Source organism: Apteryx rowi, unplaced genomic scaffold (genome assembly GCF_003343035.1).
Source record: "Apteryx rowi isolate R43461 unplaced genomic scaffold, aptRow1 scaffold_9, whole genome shotgun sequence".
Lineage (NCBI taxonomy): Eukaryota > Metazoa > Chordata > Aves > Apterygiformes > Apterygidae > Apteryx > Apteryx rowi.
The window spans coordinates 5,854,725-5,877,003 of NW_020451204.1; the positions used below are offsets into that span (position 1 = coordinate 5,854,725).

Sequence of the window (22,279 nt, forward strand, 5' to 3'; positions counted from 1 at the left end):
GCGCGGCGTCTACGGCTACAAGCCGCGGAAGGCGGCAGGCGGCGGCGCCGCGGCGCAGCCGCACGGCACAGCAGGTCGGGGCACCCCCCTCCCCTTCTCCGCGGCTGAGGGGGCGCCGAGGCCGGGGCAGCGGCCGCGGTACCTCAGCCCTGCCGGGGGCGGCCTCCCCCGGGGCCCGTTCAGGCTGCCCGCCGCCGCGGCCTGCGCTTCTTGAAACGCGGCTCCGCGTCGCTTTCATGTTTAAGTTGCCTAAGGAGGGTCTTCCCGGGCCGCCGCAGTGGTTGGCGGGGCCTCGGGCTGGTCCTGCTTGCCAGGAGTCGATCGTTTCCCTAGCTGTTCAGTGGAAAGTCGTGTGAGAGCGGCGCAGGTTGTTGCTGCGAAGTTGTTTTGTTTGGCTTTCAGTAAAGTGTGCTGATCCCTTTTTTTTTTTCTTTTTTTTTTAAGGCAGAAATAATTGTCGACTGCTGAAACTACTTTAGGGAATGTGCTTGTATGGAGTTTTTTACTCCTTAAAAAAGTACCTGTGCCATGGGACTAAGTGTGTTTTGTTTTTTTTTTAGTTTAATTTTATTTTCTTTAATGATATGAGTGTGCCTGAACTACCTCAGTACAGATAATTCTCTCCCGTAGCAGTGACTGTGATGTTTCTAGTTGTATAGTACAGAAAATAATTCCAAAAAGAAAACTCTCCGCTGTAGGAGTGTTGTCCTGTGCTGCAGCTGAGTCAACTCTGATGTGAATTGAGCATATTGGTTAATGTAATCAGTGTAGGGTCAGGAATGAAAACTGTCTGTTAGATCCTGGGGGATCTAGACCCATTGCTATGTAGCCTGCTTGGTAAGGAAGGAAAGCGTTAATACAGTTTTTTAATGTTAAATTTTTAGATTAATTTTAAATCACTTTCTTGATAAGAGTGTTGTGGGAGATGTTAGTGTTATGTTTTCCTGTTGTAGGACGCAGTTGAGAAAATGACCCGTTTGGATGTTCAGACTACATAAAAACAGGTGAAACAGGAGACCAACAGCTCAAATATAAGTGTCAAAGAAATAACCATGTGAAATAGTTTCACTCAGAAACCATATTGTTTTGGAAAATGAAAGACTTCAGACCTGAATACTGCCAGGGCTGCAGCTTTATTGGGAGGCAAAAAAACATTGAAAATATTAGAAACACAGTATGAACTGATTCATGTAATTCAAGCAGCAAGATTCTGCTTACTTTCTTAGTGGTTAACAGTTTACCCTGCTTGTCTGTGCTCTGTGCCCACTGATAGTAACATGCTGTGCATGACCTTTCTGTTGGTCACATTTTGCTAACATTGATACTTTTTCAACCTCAAAGCAAAGAAGCCTTCAGCACTGTTTATAGTGTCTATTGAAAAATATGTTCACATAACTGAGTTCTTGATATGTCTGGCTCAGCATGGTATCAGGATAGTATCTTGGCTGTTATCTGTAAGATTTTTCTACCAGAAACTTGTCCTTGAAAAGATCACTGTTTTCTTAAATCTGTTTTGACTCATTTCCTGAGTAGCTTAGAGAATTAGTAGTTGATTGGAGATTCTTTGTGTTGAACAAAGTCTTAAGCTGACATCTGATTGTCATCCTTATGGGGTGTGTGACCATCCAGATTCTCCTCTTGGTTTGTCTTGCAGCAAGTCCAGTGTGAGACCTGATCAATATTTCTATGTGTAACAGAGCTAATGAGGGCTAAATTCCGCTGTTCCTAAACCTTTCCACCACTCCAAGAACTCCAGTTCCCTTATGTTGGCCCCACTGTCAAAGACTGTATTTTGCGGTTGCTGTAGTGGTAGCTGGTTGTCTGTGATGCACATGCTGTTGATCGGTGACTCCTGGCCATGCTTTTATTAGATTGTAGAAACTGAATTATTGTTAAGACTCTACTGTTCTGTCACTCGAACAAGGGATAGGAAAGCACAGGTGGTATGATCGAGTCAGCTAAGGAAATAAGACTTTACACATTGATACCTTAGCCATTCTCAAGTTGAACATACCCATTTTTGTAAAGAGATATCATGGAAAATGAAGTAGCTTTGCACATGTTTACAGGAGCCTAACTGTGAGGGGAACCATGGGGGAAATCTAGATCGTACTTGCTTGAAAATTTGACAGGTGAGTGCATCTAGCAATTTAATGATGGGAGCTGTTGTCATGAGATAATTATGGTAGAAACTGACCTCTCAGTACTGATGATGATCATGATTTGGGTGGGAATAGACCAAGATAGAGACCAGCAGTTTAGGTTTGAAACTGTAAAGAAAGGGACGGATATTGAGTGGGGTGATATGGTGAAAACAACTGACTAGAAAAATTATCTTTCCAGTCACAACCTTGATGAATATCAGCAGGCAGCATACTTGTGTGTTGGTGCTGTATACAGAATAAGTGTGAGCATGTGTGCTATATTGTGCTGCTTTCTTTTTATGTTCAGTTGACCACGGTCTTGCTCGTTTAATAACTGCATACTCCGAACATGCCCACAAAGCGGCGAAAATAAACCCATTATTTGCTGGCCAAGCTGTTCTGAACATGGTACCCGAAATTCGAGAGCTGGCAGAAGTTCTTCAAGGGCCTTTCATTACCACAGGTAAGTCTGTGGTCTTAACACAGCAAATTGAAGCTGCGTCCGCTGCAGAGGAGCCAAGTATTGAACGGCCGTTCAATCAGTAACGTACTGTTGGACAGAAAATTGTTAACTTCACTCTACTTATGTGCTTATTGCACAAGACATTGTGTAATGAGTGGCCACCTTCTAGCATCTTTGAAAACCATGAAAACTCTTGCTTGTTCTTACAGCTACTGAGGTTATATATTAATCGCTTTTGTTACTGTAACACTCTATATTTTATCATGATATTTGACACTGTAGTGTAGATGCCAGGGCACTGGGGTAGAAGTCAAGACTTCTTGTCTTTTCTTGGATCTCTCTGGCTCTCACTGTGGCCTTGAACAACTGAGAGTTTCTCTCCATGCTTTATTTTCTCCACCTGCAAGATGGGTATTTATTTACTTGTGATGCAACTGTGATTGCATTGTCATCTCTCTGTATCTTAGTATCTCTCAAGATACTGAGTGATAGACTGAGTCGCAAAAACACTGACTTGGTGTCATTCATGGTAAGCTCTTCCAGAAAAGCATTTAGAACACCTTATAAATGACAGTGAGGCCTATGTATTAATAATACTGAAGTGTGCTTATAAAGACTTTCTTAAGAATTTTGTTTTTAAATGAAGGTAGGAAGACAAAACATGAAATTTTACTCTCAAAATGTTAGTGTAATTGCAAGAGAACAGTTTAGTCCTTAGTGCCTTTTTCTCTTCTTGATGTGGCTAATACATTTCTTTCTGACTAGGGCTTCTAAACATGGGAAAAGAGGAGGCTTCCCTAGAGGATGTGTTGACATACCTTGACCATATATACTGCGGGCATATTTCCATAGAAACGAGCCAGCTTCCAACCTTGGAGGAGAGAAAATGGTTTGCTAAAAGGTTTGAAGAGCTAAAACAGGAAGCATTTACAACTGAAGAGAAAAAGCATTTGTCCAAACTGATGCTGGAGTCCCAGGTATCATGCTCATTATTATTTGATTGTAATTGATTGTAGAGCTGTTGAGTCTGTCATGGACCCTCCACTGTGGTGAACTTTATCCAAGCAGAGAATCACAGAATCACAGAATGGTTGAGGTTGGAAGGGACCTCTGGAGATCATCTAGTCCAACCCCCCTGCTCAAGCAACAAAACTCAACAAAAAGAACAATCTCTGTCCTGAAGGACTTTGAGAAATATGAGTATGGGAGAGGGAGAAATACAAGGTTTTGTCTGACAAATGCAGGAATCTTCATTGGGTTTGTTGCTGAGTTTACCTAGCAGCTGTTACTGAAAGAAATAGCAATGTTTTATGGTTAGTATTGATTACTTCAGAAATTAGTTCTATGAAAATATTTCTAGCCAGTTCCAAACTCAGAAAGGCTTTTATGACTAAAGAGAACAGGTATTGTTGGTAATGTATATTCTTGTAACATGTTTTGTAGCATCTGGAGACACAAAAAAAGACCTTACAAACCCCAAAGTAATCAATATTAAAAAGTGAAATTCTCTCAGACTAATGGTCTAACAGCTTGTTTTAAAAGTTACTGACCAGAACACAAGATTGGCCAGAGCCCTATGAAATTTTGTGCTCCGGTTTAGCTGGTCCATGTTTTGCTTTCACTGTCAGCCTCATTCTCTTTTGTTTTATGAAGTTTAAAGCACCGTCTCTCTCAAGTTTGCTGCTTTTCAGCAACGGAACCGCTGTCCGATGCAATCTGTAAGGACAGTGAGAGATTTTCACTTGCAACATGCGTAGATTTAAGTGTTTCAGGGAATTAATATAAATATTTCTGTACTGTGAAAAATTTTATTTTTTCTCCTCTCTCTCCCTGCCTTATCCAGAAGGATGCAAAGGTAGAAGAGCAGGATCTGTGAAGGTGTCCCTGTTTCCAGTTTTCCAAGTGGAAGGAATATTAAATGTAATACTTACCAATGACTAAACAGAAGTATATGGCACATTTCATTGCTTTCTTGCCTCTTTTGCAGTTAAAGGGATTTGTTAGTGATACAGGAGGGTAAAATCAGGACTCTGATAAATCCCATGTTGACTTCAGTATAACCAGAACTGTACTCAGAGTGTACAAGTTACCCCTGAAAGGAAAAGCTGCTTTTGTGTGTGATTAGTTTTGTGTACATTATTCCTTAGAACTGAGTGTTGCTTAACTAGAAAGTGTTCAGCAGTTGGCGCAGGTCTCTGGCTGTTGCTAAGCCTTCCCTTCTCAGTTACAGTCTTAGTCTATTTTCAGTTGAGTTGCAAAACACTGCAGACACATCTAGTGCTCCAAAACTTTGTCACTTGTGAAAGCTCTCTAGGAGTAGATGAATGGAGTGTAGTGGGAGGAGTGAGAGGAAACTGAAGTAAATCCAGATTAATTTATTCTCCTTCTCTCAAGTATTCTTCTACATATGTACCAAGGACAGTGTCTGATAGTAATCAAAATGAAACATTGTGCTTCTCTAGCACCTCAAACAGGTAAACCATTAAGGAGTTTACAAATTTCCTTGGTGTCGCATTTCTGTACGTATCTTCTTCCATGTTAGGCAGAGACAGTCTGGTCCTTGATCCAACAGTTTTCCATCTAAGAGGAGATGCTAGCTGATTTCTTGCATTCATCATAGCTTCTGGTCTTTAGACTGTGGGTGGAGAATGAGCTGAGACTCTCAAGGGTATGCTTACTTTCGTGTGCCATAAAGGTACAAACATAAATGATGTTTTAGTTTTATAAACAGAACACCGCTGTTTAAAATAGTCTAATACACAAGTTCTCCTGTTTTTAATAGGAGTTTGATCACTTCTTAGCCACAAAGTTTGCCACAGTGAAGAGATACGGTGGTGAAGGAGCAGAGAGTATGATGGGTTTCTTCCATGAGTTGTTCAAGATGTGCGCATACAGCGGTGTGACAGATATCATTGTTGGAATGCCTCATCGTGGAAGACTTAATCTCCTCACAGGCTTACTTCAGCTTCCACCTGAGGTAGAGGTTTACAGTCTTGTTGGCAGTTGCTCTATGTCCGATTTATTTGTCAATGAAATAATAACACAAAAAGCTTGTCTTGTTGCCAGTGCTGGAGCAATAAGTAAGTTACTTGTGTGAGAACATATTCCCTCCTGTCAGTAATTTGGCCGGATCTCCTCAGGAGACTGCTAAGAAAACTAAGATGGGAGTTTGTGCTGTTTTCTGAAGCATCCTTACAATGGAAGGAGTAGGGGGGCATACAATTCTGAAAATGTTTTTCTTTTAACGTGCCAATGAATTGGAAAGAGGATGTTTTTAACCGGGTTTGTTTCCATGCAGCTCATGTTCCGTAAGATGCGTGGTTTGAGCGAGTTTCCAGAGAATTCACCAGCCATCGGAGACGTTCTCTCCCACCTGACATCTTCTGTAGATCTCGACTTTGGTTCCCACAGACCAGTGCATGTCACCTTGCTACCTAACCCCTCACATTTAGAAGCAATCAATCCAGTGGCAGTGGGCAAGACACGGGGAAGGCAGCAGACTCTGCTTGATGGAGATTACTCCCCAGAGAGCTCTGCACAGCCTGGAGACAGTGTCATTTGCCTGCAGGTATTTTGCTCACAGTCTAACTGAACTGTGTAAGACTTCTCTAGGCTAGCATATAAACAGAAATAGTGTATATAAAAATATCARACAAACCTGAATTAATGTAGAATGTGAAGAACTGGGATTGTTTTTATGGAAAAGGAGGAGGGAAAGGAAGATTTCCAGGTGACACAAGTGACAATATTGGCATTTAAACAATTCCACTTCTAAGATTACTAAAGAACTGATTTTGATGCCTTCCTTGAGGTTAAGGATACTCTGCACTAAAAGCCATGTGTGTCTTTTTCCTCGCAGACCACTTTTGCATTTAAGCTACCACTGTTAGCCGCCTTTTAAATTAAAGGGACCAGGTGAAGGACTAGCAACAAGGTTGCAAAATCTACAGAAGAGTTTAGAAATTAGCCTTCTTATCATGGTACTGTTAAAATAAGTCTTTTTCTGCCTACTGGAATTAGTTCTTGCTCCTTTAGCTGTCTCTTATAATCATGGAAGCAGTCCTAAACAGTTCCTTGATAGCTTTTCTTGCATTCAGAAATACAAGTGGTCATTCTCTTAAACGTTTTTAAAACCTGGAGTAAATAGAATTTGGGGCAGAACTGTGTTCCTGCCACACATAATGAGCATGGAGGAAGCTGCTGGTAAAAGTGATTACGTGTTTTGGTTAAAGAAATGCTTTGCTTCCTTCTGGAGGGAGGTTGATACCAAGGGGAAAAAAAAGTACCGAAAGGAGTATCTGAAATGCCAAGAGAACTGAAGGCAAGTTTGGGTTAAATAATCTAATCGGTTCTTATTTAAAAAAAAAAAAAGTCTTTTGGGCATGTGAGTCCAGAAAGAAAAGCCTGTTGCCTGATCCTCTTCCCCCATCTTTTAATGCAGTAATACTAGTCAGTCTGACAGAGCATGATTGTTTCTTATGTTCTGCCAGGCTCAGAATCTTAGTTCATCACACTATAGTAATGAGACTGCTATGACTCTTTGGACAAGGTTCTTCAGGAGAAGTGAGACCTTTCTATATAGGGAAATTTAATTGTTCTGTTTTTGAGGGGGAGGGGGTAGGAAGGATTGCTTAGTGGGAAAGAATAACATTTAGTTCAAATTTAGCTACCTCTGTGCTAATAAACTGACTCAAGTATTCCCAAAAGGAAATAAATGTTTCATATAATGGTACTTGTGATCACGTCTTTAACAGTCCAGCGGTTAGATTAAAAAAGAGGGGGGGAGGAGGGGCAAGGAGGGCAAATTTTTACCCTTGTGACTGTTAACTGGTCTCATTCAGCCAATCTAGAGGAAAGAGATGAAGACGGACACCTCTTTCAGAATCTTGGCTTTGAAGTGTCTCTTTAGGCTTCTGTTTCATAGCACTTTCCGAGCTAGGTCTCTCCAGAAACATTAAGTCTATAAACTCTCATTTGAAGTTTTCTCTGGCATTCATTCTGCTCTTCCACTGGCTTAAGTGCCAGAGCTTAAAGGTAAAATGAGCAAAGATCAGCTAAGGTGCTGGTGTCAGTGAAGTAGCAGCAGTGAGTCTAGTTGTCCAAGGTCTGAAGGTCTTTTTTTCTGGAACTTCCATGTGCTTGGAATCTGATTACTGTAAAACTCTTCCTTGGACAGCTACCGTGATGTTTAATTTACCATCTCTGCTGACGAAGAGAAATTTTTTCACCTTCTCACAACTCTCACCACCTCTTGGACATCAGGCAGCTACTGGTGTATATGATTTGAACTGAGGTCTAGGAATAAGGTCTGCCTGAAATAAATTTCACATTTGATATTCTGATGTCACAGTCAGTTTCATGAATGAAACTTGGTGATGACTTTGGTTTTATGCTCTTTGCTAATGCTGCCTGCAATAAATGTTTATTAGCAAAAACTACTTAATGTATTGCTGCAATATGTAAAATCCTACCTGCAGCAGCAGACTTAAATGCTCTAGGGTTTGAGACGCATCTTAAGAGTCCTCTGTAGCTGTGTAGATTACTGGTGACTCGCTTAGTCACACCACCTGTGGACTATAATGCTTTGGGATGTGCCGAAGGCCATGAAGTTCTTTCAGATGTTCTAGCTCATTCAAATAGTGTCACTGAGAAATATTGACTTCTTAGGCAGCAGAAGAAACCAGAAGAGAAAAGTGAAAAACCAGCACTTCAGAAACAAGTGTAGCATGGTAAGGGGTAGAGTGGGGATGCTGTGTTGGCTCTTTCTTGCAATGGTTAACTTTGTTTTTCTGCTATGCCCTTTTTCAGAAGTCTATATTAGAACTGTACAAAACTCAGTGCTGCCATTTCACTAGTCCACCTAGTTCACTAGTTTCACACCTCTACTTTTTTCAGGGTGTACTTGTACCCCCCAAAATCTCTTCTAAGGCTTGAAACCATTAGCCCGTAACTAGAAAGCAAAACTGTCATCTGGTTTTAGTAAGGAACTACATCAACCTGCTAATCTTTCATGACTTTGATCTGTGAAGTACCGCATCTGCATTCTAAGGAGGCTGTGATCAGATACATCAATGGAGAACTAGCTCTAGTTTCAAAGCAAGTCTTTAATTCATTCTAGTATCTCTAGCCTTGGAAACCTGGCCTGAATGTCACGGTTGTCTCCCTTCCCCTTCTAATCCATTTTTTGTTTGCAATGTTTATTTGCAGTTTTGAAGCCTAAGAGTTAGCTTTTATGCCCTTCTGAAGCCTTTCATTTCCTTTTAAGTGCTTTCTTCAGTTTCTTTTCCACTTCATTTCGTAATGTATCTGTTCTTGTCTCTATTTAGTAAGGTGTGAGTAGGCACAGATCACTTACAGTTCACCACCATTTAACTTTCAGCAAAGAGTATAGTGAATCCTATGGCAATTGGCTTGGTTTTGTTCATTGGTCAGTGACTGGCTAATGCCTGTTGCAGCTTTGCTATAGCCTTGATACCAGTGATACACTCATGGGTCGATCTTAAGAGATTATAGGTCCGTTCCAAGTAGACATGAGGTCATGAGTACATGGACAGATGTTTGCTGCTGTGACCTTGCATTTGTGATAATATATAAATTTTCAAATAATGAAAACAATAGTCAGAATGTGGGGTAAGAACTGGACATAGTCTGTTCTACCTACTCAGTTTAAAAGGTCTTGCATATTGAGTTGTTTTGATTTTGCTCTTCCTCCATTTTTTTTTCTAATGATTTTTCCATCTTCTTCCCTAATGTAGGTTCATGGTGATGCTGCTTTCTCTGGGCAAGGGATTGTTCCTGAAACACTGACCCTCTCTAATCTACCACATTTCAGAGTTGGTGGGAGCATCCATTTGATTGTTAATAACCAGCTGGGCTACACCACTCCTGCAGAGCGAGGAAGATCATCTCTGTACTGTAGTGATATTGGTATGTCAGAAGGGAAATTATCTAATGTGTCAGGAAGGATTTTAAACTTCAGTTTGAATATATGCGATGTGTTCTCGTTTGGGCTTTTTATAGCAAGTGCTCACAGGCCCTAGGAAATTAATCCATCTTCATTTTTATAATAGAGTAGAAATTCAAATTATTTTTGATTGTTACCTCCTACTAGCAAAAATTTAAATACTAAAAATATGCCCTCCCCTTCTGCTTCATGGCAAAGACTAAATATCAATGGAAAATCTTGTCACATTTTTACAGGATGTTGTAAAATACTTGTAAGGTTACAGTGAAGTCTTTATATTCATTTAACTTTTGCCATGGTGTTGACAAGTTTTAAAAACGTGTGTAATAGATGTATACTAAATATACCTTATTAAATTTAAAGAAAACCTTCCCAATGTGTTTCTTGAGCAAGTTCATTAGTCAGATTCTCCTTCATTTTTCTGATTTGGTTGTTACCAGATGAACTTGCTGAGCTTTTAGTTGAAAGATGAGGCTGATGCCATTTCTAAGCTTAAAACAAAAGCCTTTTGTTCTGCACTGTTCTTTCTTGCTGATTAACAGATGTATTATTACCAGCAAGATCTCCTAGAATTAAAAATATGCTAGCGTTTATCTTTGAGATTAACATCAAATGATTGTCTTTTGGTTTCATCAGATCAAATGGGTAAATTCATTAGATCTGATAAAATAGATAGCAGGTCGTATTATTCTTCTTTCTCTGAACTGGTTTTGTTTCTTTTCCATCCTTAGTTTTCCATTTTTCTTATCTGAGTAGTGGGGGGAGACCTTTGTGCCTGGGGTGGCAATGGCTAGAATGACTAGTAACAAGGGGAAGATTGTTTCTGGCCTGTGACCTGTGGAATTCATAGTGGTGTTAACTCTAGGTAAGAAGGAAACAAATCTCAGCTTTTCTCTGAAAGAAACAATTGAGAAGTTCTCTCACATTCCCTGCAGACTTCGATCCAGATTAAGAAGATGCAGGAGCTGTGTGTAGAAAGCCCTCTAGGAATTTAGCGCTGTTTTAAGTTCAAACTGTAATAAATGCAACAGGTTGTGCCCTTTCTCTCAGGGAGGACCCCTACCTCCTTTCCCCAGCTGTTATTAAGAGCATCTTTTGTAGGTTTGCTTTTATTAAACACACTACATACAAGTTGTCTGTGGATGTCTGCTGAGTCTGTCTGTGTCCATTTTCTTCAGATTTCTTTATGATTGCTGCTGTTATGTTTTGAATCCCTGGGCAGGTAAAATTGTCGGGTGTGCAGTTATCCATGTGAATGGGGATGATCCTGAAGAAGTTGTCTGTGCCGCACGACTAGCTGTCGAGTACCAACGCCAGTTCCGTGGGGATGTGATAGTAGACTTGCTGTGCTACAGGCAGTGGGGCCACAATGAACTTGATGAGCCTTTCTTCACCAATCCCAGCATGTACAAAATCATCAGGTAAGGGAACGCCACCTGATGGAGGAACCCAAAATGTACTTGTATCTATACCATCTAAGTATTGCGCAGAACTGTAATAGAAAGTCTCTGTATAATGAAGATCCTTTGCTGTACTTGTTAATGCAAGTGTAGCTACATTGTCTGTAGCCCTTGATTAAGGCCTGAGTATGATAGCAGTGTGTTAATGAGCATAACCACTCAGGTTGGTTCTTGAATACGTAGCTTGATGCCTCATGAAGAAATACCTTGCATATCCCTTGGATTTCAAATTCATAATTGCTCTCAATCAGAAGGCGAAGTTGTCCGGTATGTGCAGGAGGGGAGGGTAGATACAGTGGGAGAACTGTGTGCAGGAAGCCTGTGCATGCAATATCTGTCTCATCTTTGCCTGGTTCTGCTCGTTCAATGGGAGCCTTGTCTTTGTGAGCAGTTAAATATATCAAAATTCCATCCTGATCCCCAAAACAAATACGTACATAAAAATATATTGGGTAATGAATTCTGGTGTGTTAGGTGGAGCATTTGTGGAATGGATACCTTGATTCTTAGCTGTTACTGAAATCCTGTTGTGAGTTTGTCTGAAGAGTGTATGCATGATGCAAAGAGTCACTCTGATTAGGAGGCTTTTTTTATACTTGCTGTTAGCTGTAGCTGCCAGTTGCAGGCACTTTTTAAATGAAGGATAATGAGGCACATGGTTAAGATAATTGTTAGCAGTCTTCAAATGCCGAGAAAGCTCATTCAGGTGAAGTTTGTACAATGTACCAGGTCACCATTTATTTCAGATTTTCATGGTATCTGCCAATAATAAGGTGGAATTTCCTTGCTGCTGCGGTGACACTGTCTTCAGACTCAATGTCTATGGGGTTTGATTCCCTTCTTGACAGATCGCGTAAGAGTATCCCAGACACATATGCAGAACATCTAATAGCTGCTGGGGTCATGACTGAGGCTGAAGTATCTGAGATAAAGACAACATACTACTCTAAACTGAATGATCATCTTGCCAACATGACTTTGTATAGTCCACCTCCTACCAACCTGCAGGCTCACTGGAAAGGCCTGGTTGAGCCTTCTGCTAAAATCACCACTTGGGACACAGGTATGCCTGTGCCGCTTCTCCAGTTTATTGGAATCAAGTCTGTAGAGGTGCCTGAAGAACTCCAGATGCACAGCCATCTTCTGAAGACTTATGCACAGGTCAGTAGAACATAATGATGTTCTGCTTCTAGTCCCATTGCTCAAAGATACAAGCTGTTACAGAAAAACTCTAGCATAACAAGGATGTCAATTAAAAAAAAAAGCAGTCTTCTGTAGGGGAAACAGCTTGCTTTCACTTCTCTCCCTGTCTCACCCTGAGGCTGGAATTATGGCATTTTTCTTCTTGGTTTGAAGAAACCCATATCTTCTTTCCAAAGCAGACCAAATACTTAATACTGTTATTTTAACAGTATTTTGTCATAGTGAAGAAAAGAAGCATGTAGAAAATACGGCTTGTTACTCTTGCAAATAATAGAAACCATTGTAATAGATTACAGTAATTTGTGTACTTTATGATTATAATGAGTACCTTGCGAGAGAGTGAATCAGGAAATGGATAATAGTGTATGCAGTTTCTGAAGCCAGGAGTAGGTGTTTATGTATACATGAACAGATGCATATACGTGTGGCCGACTTTGAAAGTCCCTGTGTCTGATAGCTAGTAAATTCGTGTGCAATGCTGGGATTGGTTTGCGTCTGATACTAAGTGAATGTTTCCCTGTGATGAATGACAACCGTGAGCTGGTGTCCGCTTGGCAGCAACAGAGAGGCCATGAGTTGAATATTTTGGAAGACTGACTGCTCTTGTCTCCCCGGCCCAAGGCGAGAAAACCTTGTCTGGGTACAGTTGTTTCTCTGCCATTCTGCAGACCAGAATGGGAGAATTCTGGAGACTGAAATGCCTATACCTGGCATCTGTCAGCACTATTAACTCGGCCAAGGAAGAGTATGTCAAAAGCACAATCCGTGCTGTGCTTAGATTTTAAGACTAATATCTAATTTGTCAATCCAGAGCTCACCGATTGTATAAGTGAACACATGGGTCATCCACGGTTCTGTGGTCTGCAGACATCCTTCTTCAGGATGTGCTGGAATAGAGTGCATGTATTCCAAACCAATCTAAGTTGATTGCAGGAAAATAGCATTTCTCTCCATACCTTTTTTCCTAGCTTCTAATGCTGATCTGTCACAAAAAGATACGAATGGAAAAAGGCAAAACACTAACTTTTCCTTGTTGTTTACTTGTTTAGTCAAGAGTACAAAAAGTGGAGGAGGGAAAAAAGCTGGACTGGGCAACAGCAGAAGCTTTAGCGTTTGGCTCACTACTGAGCCAAGGTAAGAGGCAACTAGACAGTAGACAAAAACAAATTTTTTTGTTTGATGACAATAAAATAGAACATTAGCCTTCTGAGGCATTTCTATGTCCAGAAATTAATATGATGTATGCCTTAGACAGTTTGCATCTGCATGGTACTAGAAGAAGGTAAATATGAGTCCTGTATGTCACTAATCCTTATAGGTTGGGGACTCAATGTCTTCAAACAATTGTTGCCCCAACACATGCATGTGCGCACACATACTCCCCCAGAAAGTTGGTGCTTAGCACTAAGTGCATGAGCAGTGCAGCTGACGTCGGTGGGGCCTCCCATATGCTTACCTTTGAAAGCGTATATCCTACTAGAATTTCTTTTCCCTCCTCTTTAGCCTGAATTCAAATAGCCGTTTCCATATGATACAGGATGCACATGCTTTGCAATTTCTTTCAGCAAATTGAACAACTTACCACTAAAGAATTTTCAGCTGCAGAGAAGGGAATGAGAAATGTCGAAGTATGTCTGTGCTTGTGAGTTGGAGCTGCTGCTTGTTAAGAATTTCCACTCAGTTTTGATGCAGCTGAGGAGGCGAAATTCAAGCAGAGTTTTAACAAGAGAAGTGATATTTAGAGATGGGGAGGGGGAGTTATTGTCCTGAATATTTGTTTTCTTACATGATTTACTAATCCAGTGTTTTGGTTATTGCTTGGCAAGGGTTTAATGTCAGACTAAGTGGACAAGATGTTGGCAGAGGAACCTTTAGCCAACGACACGTGATGTTGGTTTGCCAAGAGACCGATGATACCTACATACCTCTGAATCATATGTCCCCAGACCAGAAGGGTTTCCTAGAGGTAGGTTCTTTGGTCCGCAGGGCAACCCTCTTTAAGTTACGCTGAAATAGAATGCATATGTTCCAAAGCTGCTGAGACATGCATGTCCAGGCTATGTATGTAGCCTGAATATTCTGACAAATCCCACATACGGAAGCATACAAACTGACAAGGCACTCCCACCCTGAGTAAATTATAAGAAAAATCTGTGTGCACAGCATCTAGCTGCTATCATGTTGCACCTGATTCTGGGTTACAGAGAGCCTAGCTAGAGGATGTCACTGATTTATGTTTTACTGTAGTGCATCCATAGTTGTAGTACATGGTTAGATACCCTCTTTAAAAAAAATTTAATAAAGGGTTCTGCTTCTCCTTGGAGATCAGCTGTTCTTCTCCCCTCAGTGTCTTCATTCAAAAGTTTAAAAAAAAAAAAAAAAAAAAGAGGTGACTGAATTGCCTTTAGGACTATGTATCCTCAGTGTACCTAGCACTGAAATGCCTGGTTCCAACCTGCGTTGTCTTCTTTCTCACCGGCTTCTCCCAACAATTTCCCTTTGTTAGGTGAGTAACAGTCCCTTGTCTGAAGAAGCTGTGCTTGGCTTTGAATATGGAATGAGTATTGAGAGCCCTACGTTACTACCAATTTGGGAAGCTCAGTTTGGAGACTTCTTTAATGGAGCCCAGATAATATTTGACACTTTCATCTCTGGAGGTGAGTGTACGAGGAGCTAATACATTTAAAATAAGGCATTTGTAGTAAACGTATCTGTAGAAAATCCTTTGACTTTAAAGTAAAGGTACAATATGTTGAGAAAAGAAATCCATTTTCTCAAGAAGTCTATGAGCTTGCCTATGTGGCCCCAACTTCTATGTAGCTGTTCTGTGATGACAGTCCATCCAAAATGAAAGACATCCTCTTGGCAGAAGATGGTCATTCCAAAAGGACTGTCAATTAGGACTTTGATTAGGGTTTTTTTCCCTCTTACATATTTTACTGTATACATATTTGATAGCTTTTTAGGCTGTATCTAAATGCCTTCATGAAGCATCTGAAAATTGGATGATGCAGGAGGAAAATTGTGATTATAAAAACAAGAAAGAATGGAAAAACAACCCACACAGTGAAAATCTTACAAACCTTTCAATTTGACTCTAGCACATTTTCTGAGTGTTCAGATGTTGCAAAAAGACCTTTCAGAGCTCCAACAGGCTGAGCAAATGCTGAGGTGGATTTCTAGAGTGTGAAAGGGTCCAAATTTCTGGTATCTGGTCTCAGTTAGGCCTCTGCGCTGCCTCTGTAATTGGAGATGGAAACTGTCAGAGGCCCCCTCATCCCGCCCATCCTCAACATGTATTTGAGGCTGGGAAGAATTGCCCTCTGGATGTGACTGTGATCTCTTAAGTAGGACAGGAGCTTTGGCAGAGCCCTGTGAAGCTAGTCCCTAGCTATCACGGCCATGTTAGCTAGGACTGGCTCACAGACTGCTGCCTGGGACGTACAAGCACAGGACCAAATGATGAGATACGCAGAAGATCTGCAATAAATTTTGTTTTTTACTGAAGAGGGTTATCTGTGAGGACCCCTCTAGACCAGGAGGACAGTTCCATTAAGAGGATTCTTGCATAATGTGGTGATGTTTCAGTGTAAGTTTAAAAACCTTCACTGATTCCCTGCTTTATGTGGAGGCTTAAAAATCTTCTGAAAGTTCCAAGTCACTTGACAATATGCGAAGCTTCAGATCATCTTCTGTGCTGAGTCACAACTGTGAATTTCATGACTAAATGCCAGCATGTTTCAAGGTTGTATTTAATAATGTGGCAAATAAGCTCCTTCCCCCCTGCCCCCACGAGTAGTTTTTGCAAAGTAATGTGTCTTTTTGGGCTTTATGTTCTGTGGAAATCATTCTTCTTCCTCATCATGTCTCTTTAGGTGAAGCAAAATGGCTTCTGCAGAGTGGAATAGTAATTCTTCTTCCCCACGGCTATGACGGTGCAGGCCCTGAGCACTCTTCCTGCCGGATGGAGCGTTTCTTACAGGTACCCGCCACACTGCTCAGATTCACATATCCCTATCACAGCACTGGCATCTGTAGGACGTGCTTCAGTACTGCCTGCCATCCCTTTTCCCACTGGTGTTCTTCACCAGTGTCACTTTACAATAGAATGAGTCCAGTAGCAAGATAGAATTGCTGTATTGCCAATAGCAGACCTCTAAGGGGGGCTTCTTAAAGAAAACTATTTGGGGGTTGGCATCACAAACAGGCAGCTATAGTCTTCTGCAAGCCACTCACAGATGTTCCCACAACACGCAGAGCATACAAACAGAAAGCTGGGCACAATTAAATATGGGTTAGTAAATCCGTGGCACATTTTGGCAGAAAATAGCCACTATTGTGCCCTCGTGGCTGTATCGGTAACTAAATGAAAGGTGTTTCATCTAAATAATGACTTGAGGAGATGTTTGCTGGACATTTAGAGGGGTGCTGTCATTCTTATGAAAAAGTCATGACCTTTTCTTGGTCAGAAAAATTGTCATGTCCTGGTTTAAAAAGTGGTTGAAGTTGATAGTTAARATATAATCTTAACAGTTAAATGCTAGAGCCTGTTTCTTTTTTGAAGTTGCTTTTCCCTTGTAATCAGTGCCTGAATTGGAATGTTTAGTCTCCTACTCTTACGGGCACTAGTGAGCATACTTTATGTGCCTGGATTCTGTCTTGGATGTTTGGCTCACTGCTTGCTTCTTGAAAAGATATTACTATGTTCCCCTTATGTAGATGTGTGACAGCGCAGAAGAGGGAGTTGATGGAGACCAGGTGAACATGTCAATTGTGCATCCCACCACCCCAGCGCAGTATTTCCATCTACTCCGGCGGCAAATGGTCCGAAACTTCAGGAAACCCCTGATTGTTGTATCTCCCAAAGTGCTACTCAGGCTCCCTGTAAGCTGAAAAACTTTACTCTCCTTTTTCTTTGTTTTTCTCCTCTTCCTCCTCCTCGTCTCTGTTCTCTTCCCTTTTCTCTGTGTTTTTCTTTTATGTTGTCCTCTCTGTTTTGGAGTCAAATCAATGGGGTTTTGCCTGTCCAGGGCAGGATAGACTGAGAAATAAAATTAGGTGGAATAAAGAAACCCCTAGAAGTGGGGTTGAGTCTGGGACCGGTGGTATTCTTGAAAATCTTATTGTCCTACCTTTCACGTGTGGGAAGGGGAACGAGGAGGAGATGGAGAGGGAAAACAGTATTTTTTTTGGTTGTACTTGTCAAAACCCTGTCTCAGTATCTTCTCTCTAACTCTGGCCAGAGGGAAGAGGCAACAAGACTTGGTAACTTACAGCTATCTCCCATTTAGGCTGCTGTGTCCAGTTTTGAAGAAATGGCTCCAAGGACAACATTTAAGCCTGTCATCGGTGACTCCTCAGTAGATCCTAAAAGGTAGCTTTACTTTCTTGGAGGAAAGCCCAGAAATTAAATCCTACTTCCTTTTCCCTAGCTAACAGCTCAGTTTTGAGGTGACGTGAAAGAGATGACATTTGGGGGGAAAGCATCTGTAGGGTGACTGACATGGTGTTTTGTTTGTTTCTAAACAGCAAATCTGCTCTCCTTTTCCTCTGCTTGCTTGTTAATAGTTAATGTATCTGTCTGCATAATAGTTGAGTATTCAGGCCTTCGGTCCTGGCCCCCAAAGGTAAGAATGTGACCAGTCCCAGCAGTACCGGAGTCTGACAGCATCTTTAACGTTCACATCGTTGCCCACAATCAGAAGGCTGGAAGTGTCTTAGCATCTTGGTTTTCTAAGTGAGGTGGTGAGGGACAAAGAGTGAAGTTTCTCTTCTTGCCTTTGTCCATTAAGGTTAGGCCACTAAGACCTCTTTTGTTGCTGGAGAGAATTTTTTATCTCCGGGGGCAAGTCCCTCTTTGGGATGGGAGAGAATTGTCCTCTGGAGGTGCTTCTCTCTCCCTCTGGTTCATTCTCTGCAGTGTACGTAACCAACTTTACACTAGATGTTTACCTTTTAGATAGTTAAAGCTAAGAAAGGTTGAATCCTATTGTACGTAACTTTCCCAGGATTGTTGAAGAAACAGGACCTCTGGGCCCTGGCACACTGTGCCAAAGGTTAATTTATCTACTCTTGGTGAGGTAAGGCAAAGAAGAGAAGAGATCGTCTAGGGTGGCAGTTGAGCTCCATAAAATGGTCTTTAAAGTTTGGTTGGTGGTTTTTTGTTCAAAGTGTAGGCCTGCTCTGCACAGAATTTCTGTAAAACAGTATACATGGAGGCATTCCTGTTTTTTCTTTAGTGTCACCCAAGTGGTTCTTTGTTCCGGCAAACATTACTATGCTTTAGTGAAACAAAGAGAGACACTAGGAGAGAAACAACACAACACAGCTATTGTGAGACTTGAAGAACTGTGTCCTTTCCCCCTGGAAGCTCTACAGCAAGAGCTGAGCAAATACAGCCGTGCCAAAGGTTAGCCAGATTTTTACCTTTGTGTTTCTAGACTCTTTGAAGTACTGAACTAAATCTGTTTGCCTTTTAGGATGAAAAGTTGTAGTGGCTTTTTCCTCTTGCTCCTTCCCCCCATACATCTAGTGTTTCTGTAATACAAATGTTTACCACTTGTGCTAAAAGAACTTGTGTCTATGCTATTGTTAACATCTATGAACTGCTACTAAAAGTCAGAGTAAACTCTTCAGGGCACTTTTGCATTGATCTTTGCTGTCTAGTCCTTTAAGTTGGAGAGACGGAGAAAGTAGCTTTTGAAAATGGAAGAGAAAAAGAATATGTCCACAGTATACCCTCCTGGTGGTCACACTTTTTGGTTTAGCTGCAGCAAGCTATGACCTGCAAAGGAATCCAGCCTAGTGAGCCTTTGTTTCAAAGGTGGTGCTAGGACCAAAAAAAAAAAAAAAAAGCAGAGGTGCTACAACAGAAAAAGTTGGTTTTCTTGAGCTGCTGAAAAGACAAATGTGTGTGTTTGTAATGTGCCCTTATCTTTCCTTTAGGCTTTGTCTGGAGTCAGGAAGAACCGCAGAACATGGGTCCTTGGTCCTTTGTGTCACCACGGTTTGAAAAGCAGCTGGGAGTTAAGGTAAGATGTCCACATAGTGCTTTAGTCTTTAAACTGAAGTTTGATGTTCTCTTCCTTAACTGTGAAATTCTGTGGTGCAGACATATAAAACTAATCCTGATGCCTAAACCAAAATTGTGTTCTCATTTAGACTACTTAAGCTTTTTATRGCACCTTTTACTCATGATGAGCAGACTGGAGCTTCCTTTCACTAGGTCTTTAGTCTGCCAAAAAGTAAAAATTAGAAAGAATGAACAAAGATCCCAGGTAGGAAACAACACGCTTGAGGTGACACAGCACGTAGGAGGAGAATCCAAAGCTGCTGTTCTCTGTGGCAGACTGCAGGCTATAAAGTTCTTGGAACCACGCTCTTTGGAAGATGGAGGTTAACTCCTGACTTTACTTCCGTCTGGGACTGACTGATGTCTAGCAATAGGTATCACCACGGCATCAGAGGCCCTTGGAATATGATCCCGTGTTTGTGCTTCATTAATCATTTCCTCCTGACTCTGTAATTTCAGCTCCGTCTTGTGAGTAGACCTCCTTTACCAGCCCCAGCAGTTGGCATTGGAACCCTGCACCAGCAGCAGCAGGAAGACATTCTTACCAACACGTTTGTCTAAGAGCTTTCAACGGACAGACTGCTTCTGCTGTCGGTCATGTTCGTTACCTCCTCCTGTGAAGAAGAACAAAAGCCAGACTCTTAATTCTCCAAGACAGAAAACAAATGGAACAAATGTTATAATGATGAACCAATCTTTACATGTGGGGATACATGAGGATGACAGCTGATGCCTGTTACTGTAGATATTTCTTGTTGTCCTCTTGTATTTTCTACAGAAGGTATTTTAAAAGGGAAAAAAAATCCAGTCCAGGGGGCAGACCCGTGAGGTGGATATAAAATACCTTGTGTCAGGATTGGTGCATGTGTGGAAATGGTTTCTTGTTTCCACAGAAGTGCTAGTGCTGTTTGTTTGAATAAATGCTGCCCCATGCCTGGGAATGAGCCATTTCTGTAGCAGTATTGTGGGGTTCTCATTTCTTTTCCTAGGGGCCAAGAATTAAATCTGTTGCAGCTGTTGGTGCTCTTCTCAAGGCATGTTCTGAAGGAAGTGAGAGTTGTTAAAGCAGGTTTCCTGGTGTAACCTCACAGGACAGACCCTGAAGGCTTCAGGCACCACTGTTTCTCTCACCTGGAGAAGCAGCGCCTTCATAGCGAGCTTGCAAGGTGGGAGGCGTGCTGCAGGGCTCCTGCCGTATTTTAGAACCCTCATAGAGGCTCAAACCAGTCTCTAGAGGCTAGCCTTGGAGAGTGGTACTGTCTCCTATCCAAGAAAATTATTCTCAGTTTCCCTCTTCTGGTTTGTTTTTTAACCCCCAAATTATAGTGCTAAATTAGTCCATTGGTTTAGTCTTCTGTGTTGACAAGGAATTTGTAACTTCTCTTTGGCTTTACCAGTGAGAAGTGCATTTAAGAGACCATCTCTTTTCCAGTCCCAGGTTGCTGTGCTGTTTTACCATTTCACGTGGATGTGACCTGTTTTCAAGGGGTTTCTTTTTCTCACTTTCTTCCTTCAGTGGTCCCTAGTTCCCACACAAATTCTTGCTCATGCTGCAAGAAGGCTGAAGTTGTGACCAAGTAAGAGCAGCAGAAAGGATCCAGAAACCAAAAAGTGCAACAAGGCAGGCTGCAAAGAGTTTGAGGGACAACTTTCCAAAAGGTGTAATAGGCCTTTTTCAAACACATCAAAAGTTTTGAAGGGAAGAGGCAGGGGAAATAGGAGGCGGAAGGGGCTTGTAAACAAGATGGGGTTATAGCAAAAAAATCTCATGTTTTTTTTCTGGTTTGCTTTTTTTAGGGGGGGATGGGATGTCTTCCATCTGGAGGCTTGTTGAGAGGTTTCTGAGCCAGAACTCTTTGTAGTTTAGGTATCAGAAGCTCTGTCTTGAAAAGGAGTGTTAATAAAATGCATTAGAGAACAAATCTGTGAAATGAACAGCAGGAAATGACAGAACAGGTTTTCTGAAGGAGCTGAAGTGTGATACAGGTGTCTGAAGTACTTGCAGAAGTTCCCAAAGTGCCAACCGCATACAAACAGGATTTCTCTTTCTACCACTGTAGTATGTTTCTCAAGTTTGTGAGAAAATGTACTGGTTAGCAAACCAATATATATTTTAATAAGAATAAGCTTTATTACTGTTCTTAAAAAAAAAAAAAAAAGTAAACAAATACAGAATTAAACTATGATCAGGTATTTAAATCATGGTCTCCTATACAGTGATTTGAACTATTCCTTTTGAAGCATTCCAGACTTGATCCAAAGTAGGATGGATTTAGTCCCAGCTTCCTAGCTGTCCTGTCCAATGGATGAAGCTGTCTCTGTTATGAAATCCAGCTCCTTACAAGATGATCTGTCACCTCTTTCAAACTGTCATGCTAAAAAGTTGCTCAGTTCCTTTTTCTTCAATCTAAAACTGAGCTTTTCAGGCCCTAATAGCCTTTCTCTAATGAGTCAGTCTTGAGAATCATGCAGTTTGGAAGGGACCTCCAGAGGTCTATGGGCCAAGCTGCTGCTGAAAACAGGCCCTGTTAGAGCAAGTTGTGCAGAGCCTTTAACTGTCCAGTTCTGAGCAGCTCCAAGTATGGAGATTCCACAGCATCTCTCGACCCCTGTTCTGTTGTTTGACCATCCTCATGGTGAAAATATTTTTCCTCATTAAGTCTGAATTTCCAGTGTTCCTGCATCCATCTGTTGCCTCTCACTTTTCCACGGTGTACTACTAGGAAAAGTCCGGCTCTGTCTTTTCTACATCCTCCCGCTGGGTAGCTGTGGACAGCAATAAGATGCACCTGGATCTTCTCTTAAGGCTTAACAAGCATAGCTCTTTGAGCCTCTCCTTGTATATTGTGTCATCCAGCTCTTGACCATCTTGGTGTCCTTCCACTGGACTTGATCCAGCACATCGATTTCTTTCTTGTATGGGGGACCCCAAAACCGGACACAGTATCCGGATGAGGTCTCACAAGTACTGAA

General features: G+C 41.5%; 1 protein-coding gene across 1 annotated transcript; it reads left to right on the top strand.

The window, feature by feature from the left end:
- Positions 1 to 4: 4 nt before the first annotated feature.
- On the top strand, positions 5 to 21,465 carry DHTKD1 (dehydrogenase E1 and transketolase domain containing 1; the record flags this gene model as incomplete). Its single annotated transcript, XM_026091115.1, has 17 exons — positions 5 to 74; positions 2,452 to 2,607; positions 3,373 to 3,584; positions 5,390 to 5,584; positions 5,906 to 6,175; positions 9,363 to 9,534; positions 10,794 to 10,992; positions 11,880 to 12,192; positions 13,284 to 13,368; positions 14,061 to 14,200; positions 14,741 to 14,891; positions 16,110 to 16,216; positions 16,954 to 17,118; positions 17,526 to 17,608; positions 18,474 to 18,643; positions 19,180 to 19,265; positions 19,766 to 21,465. Coding segments are annotated over 17 exons (2,676 nt in total), but the record flags the coding sequence as incomplete, so codon positions are not given.
- Positions 21,466 to 22,279: the final 814 nt, after the last annotated feature.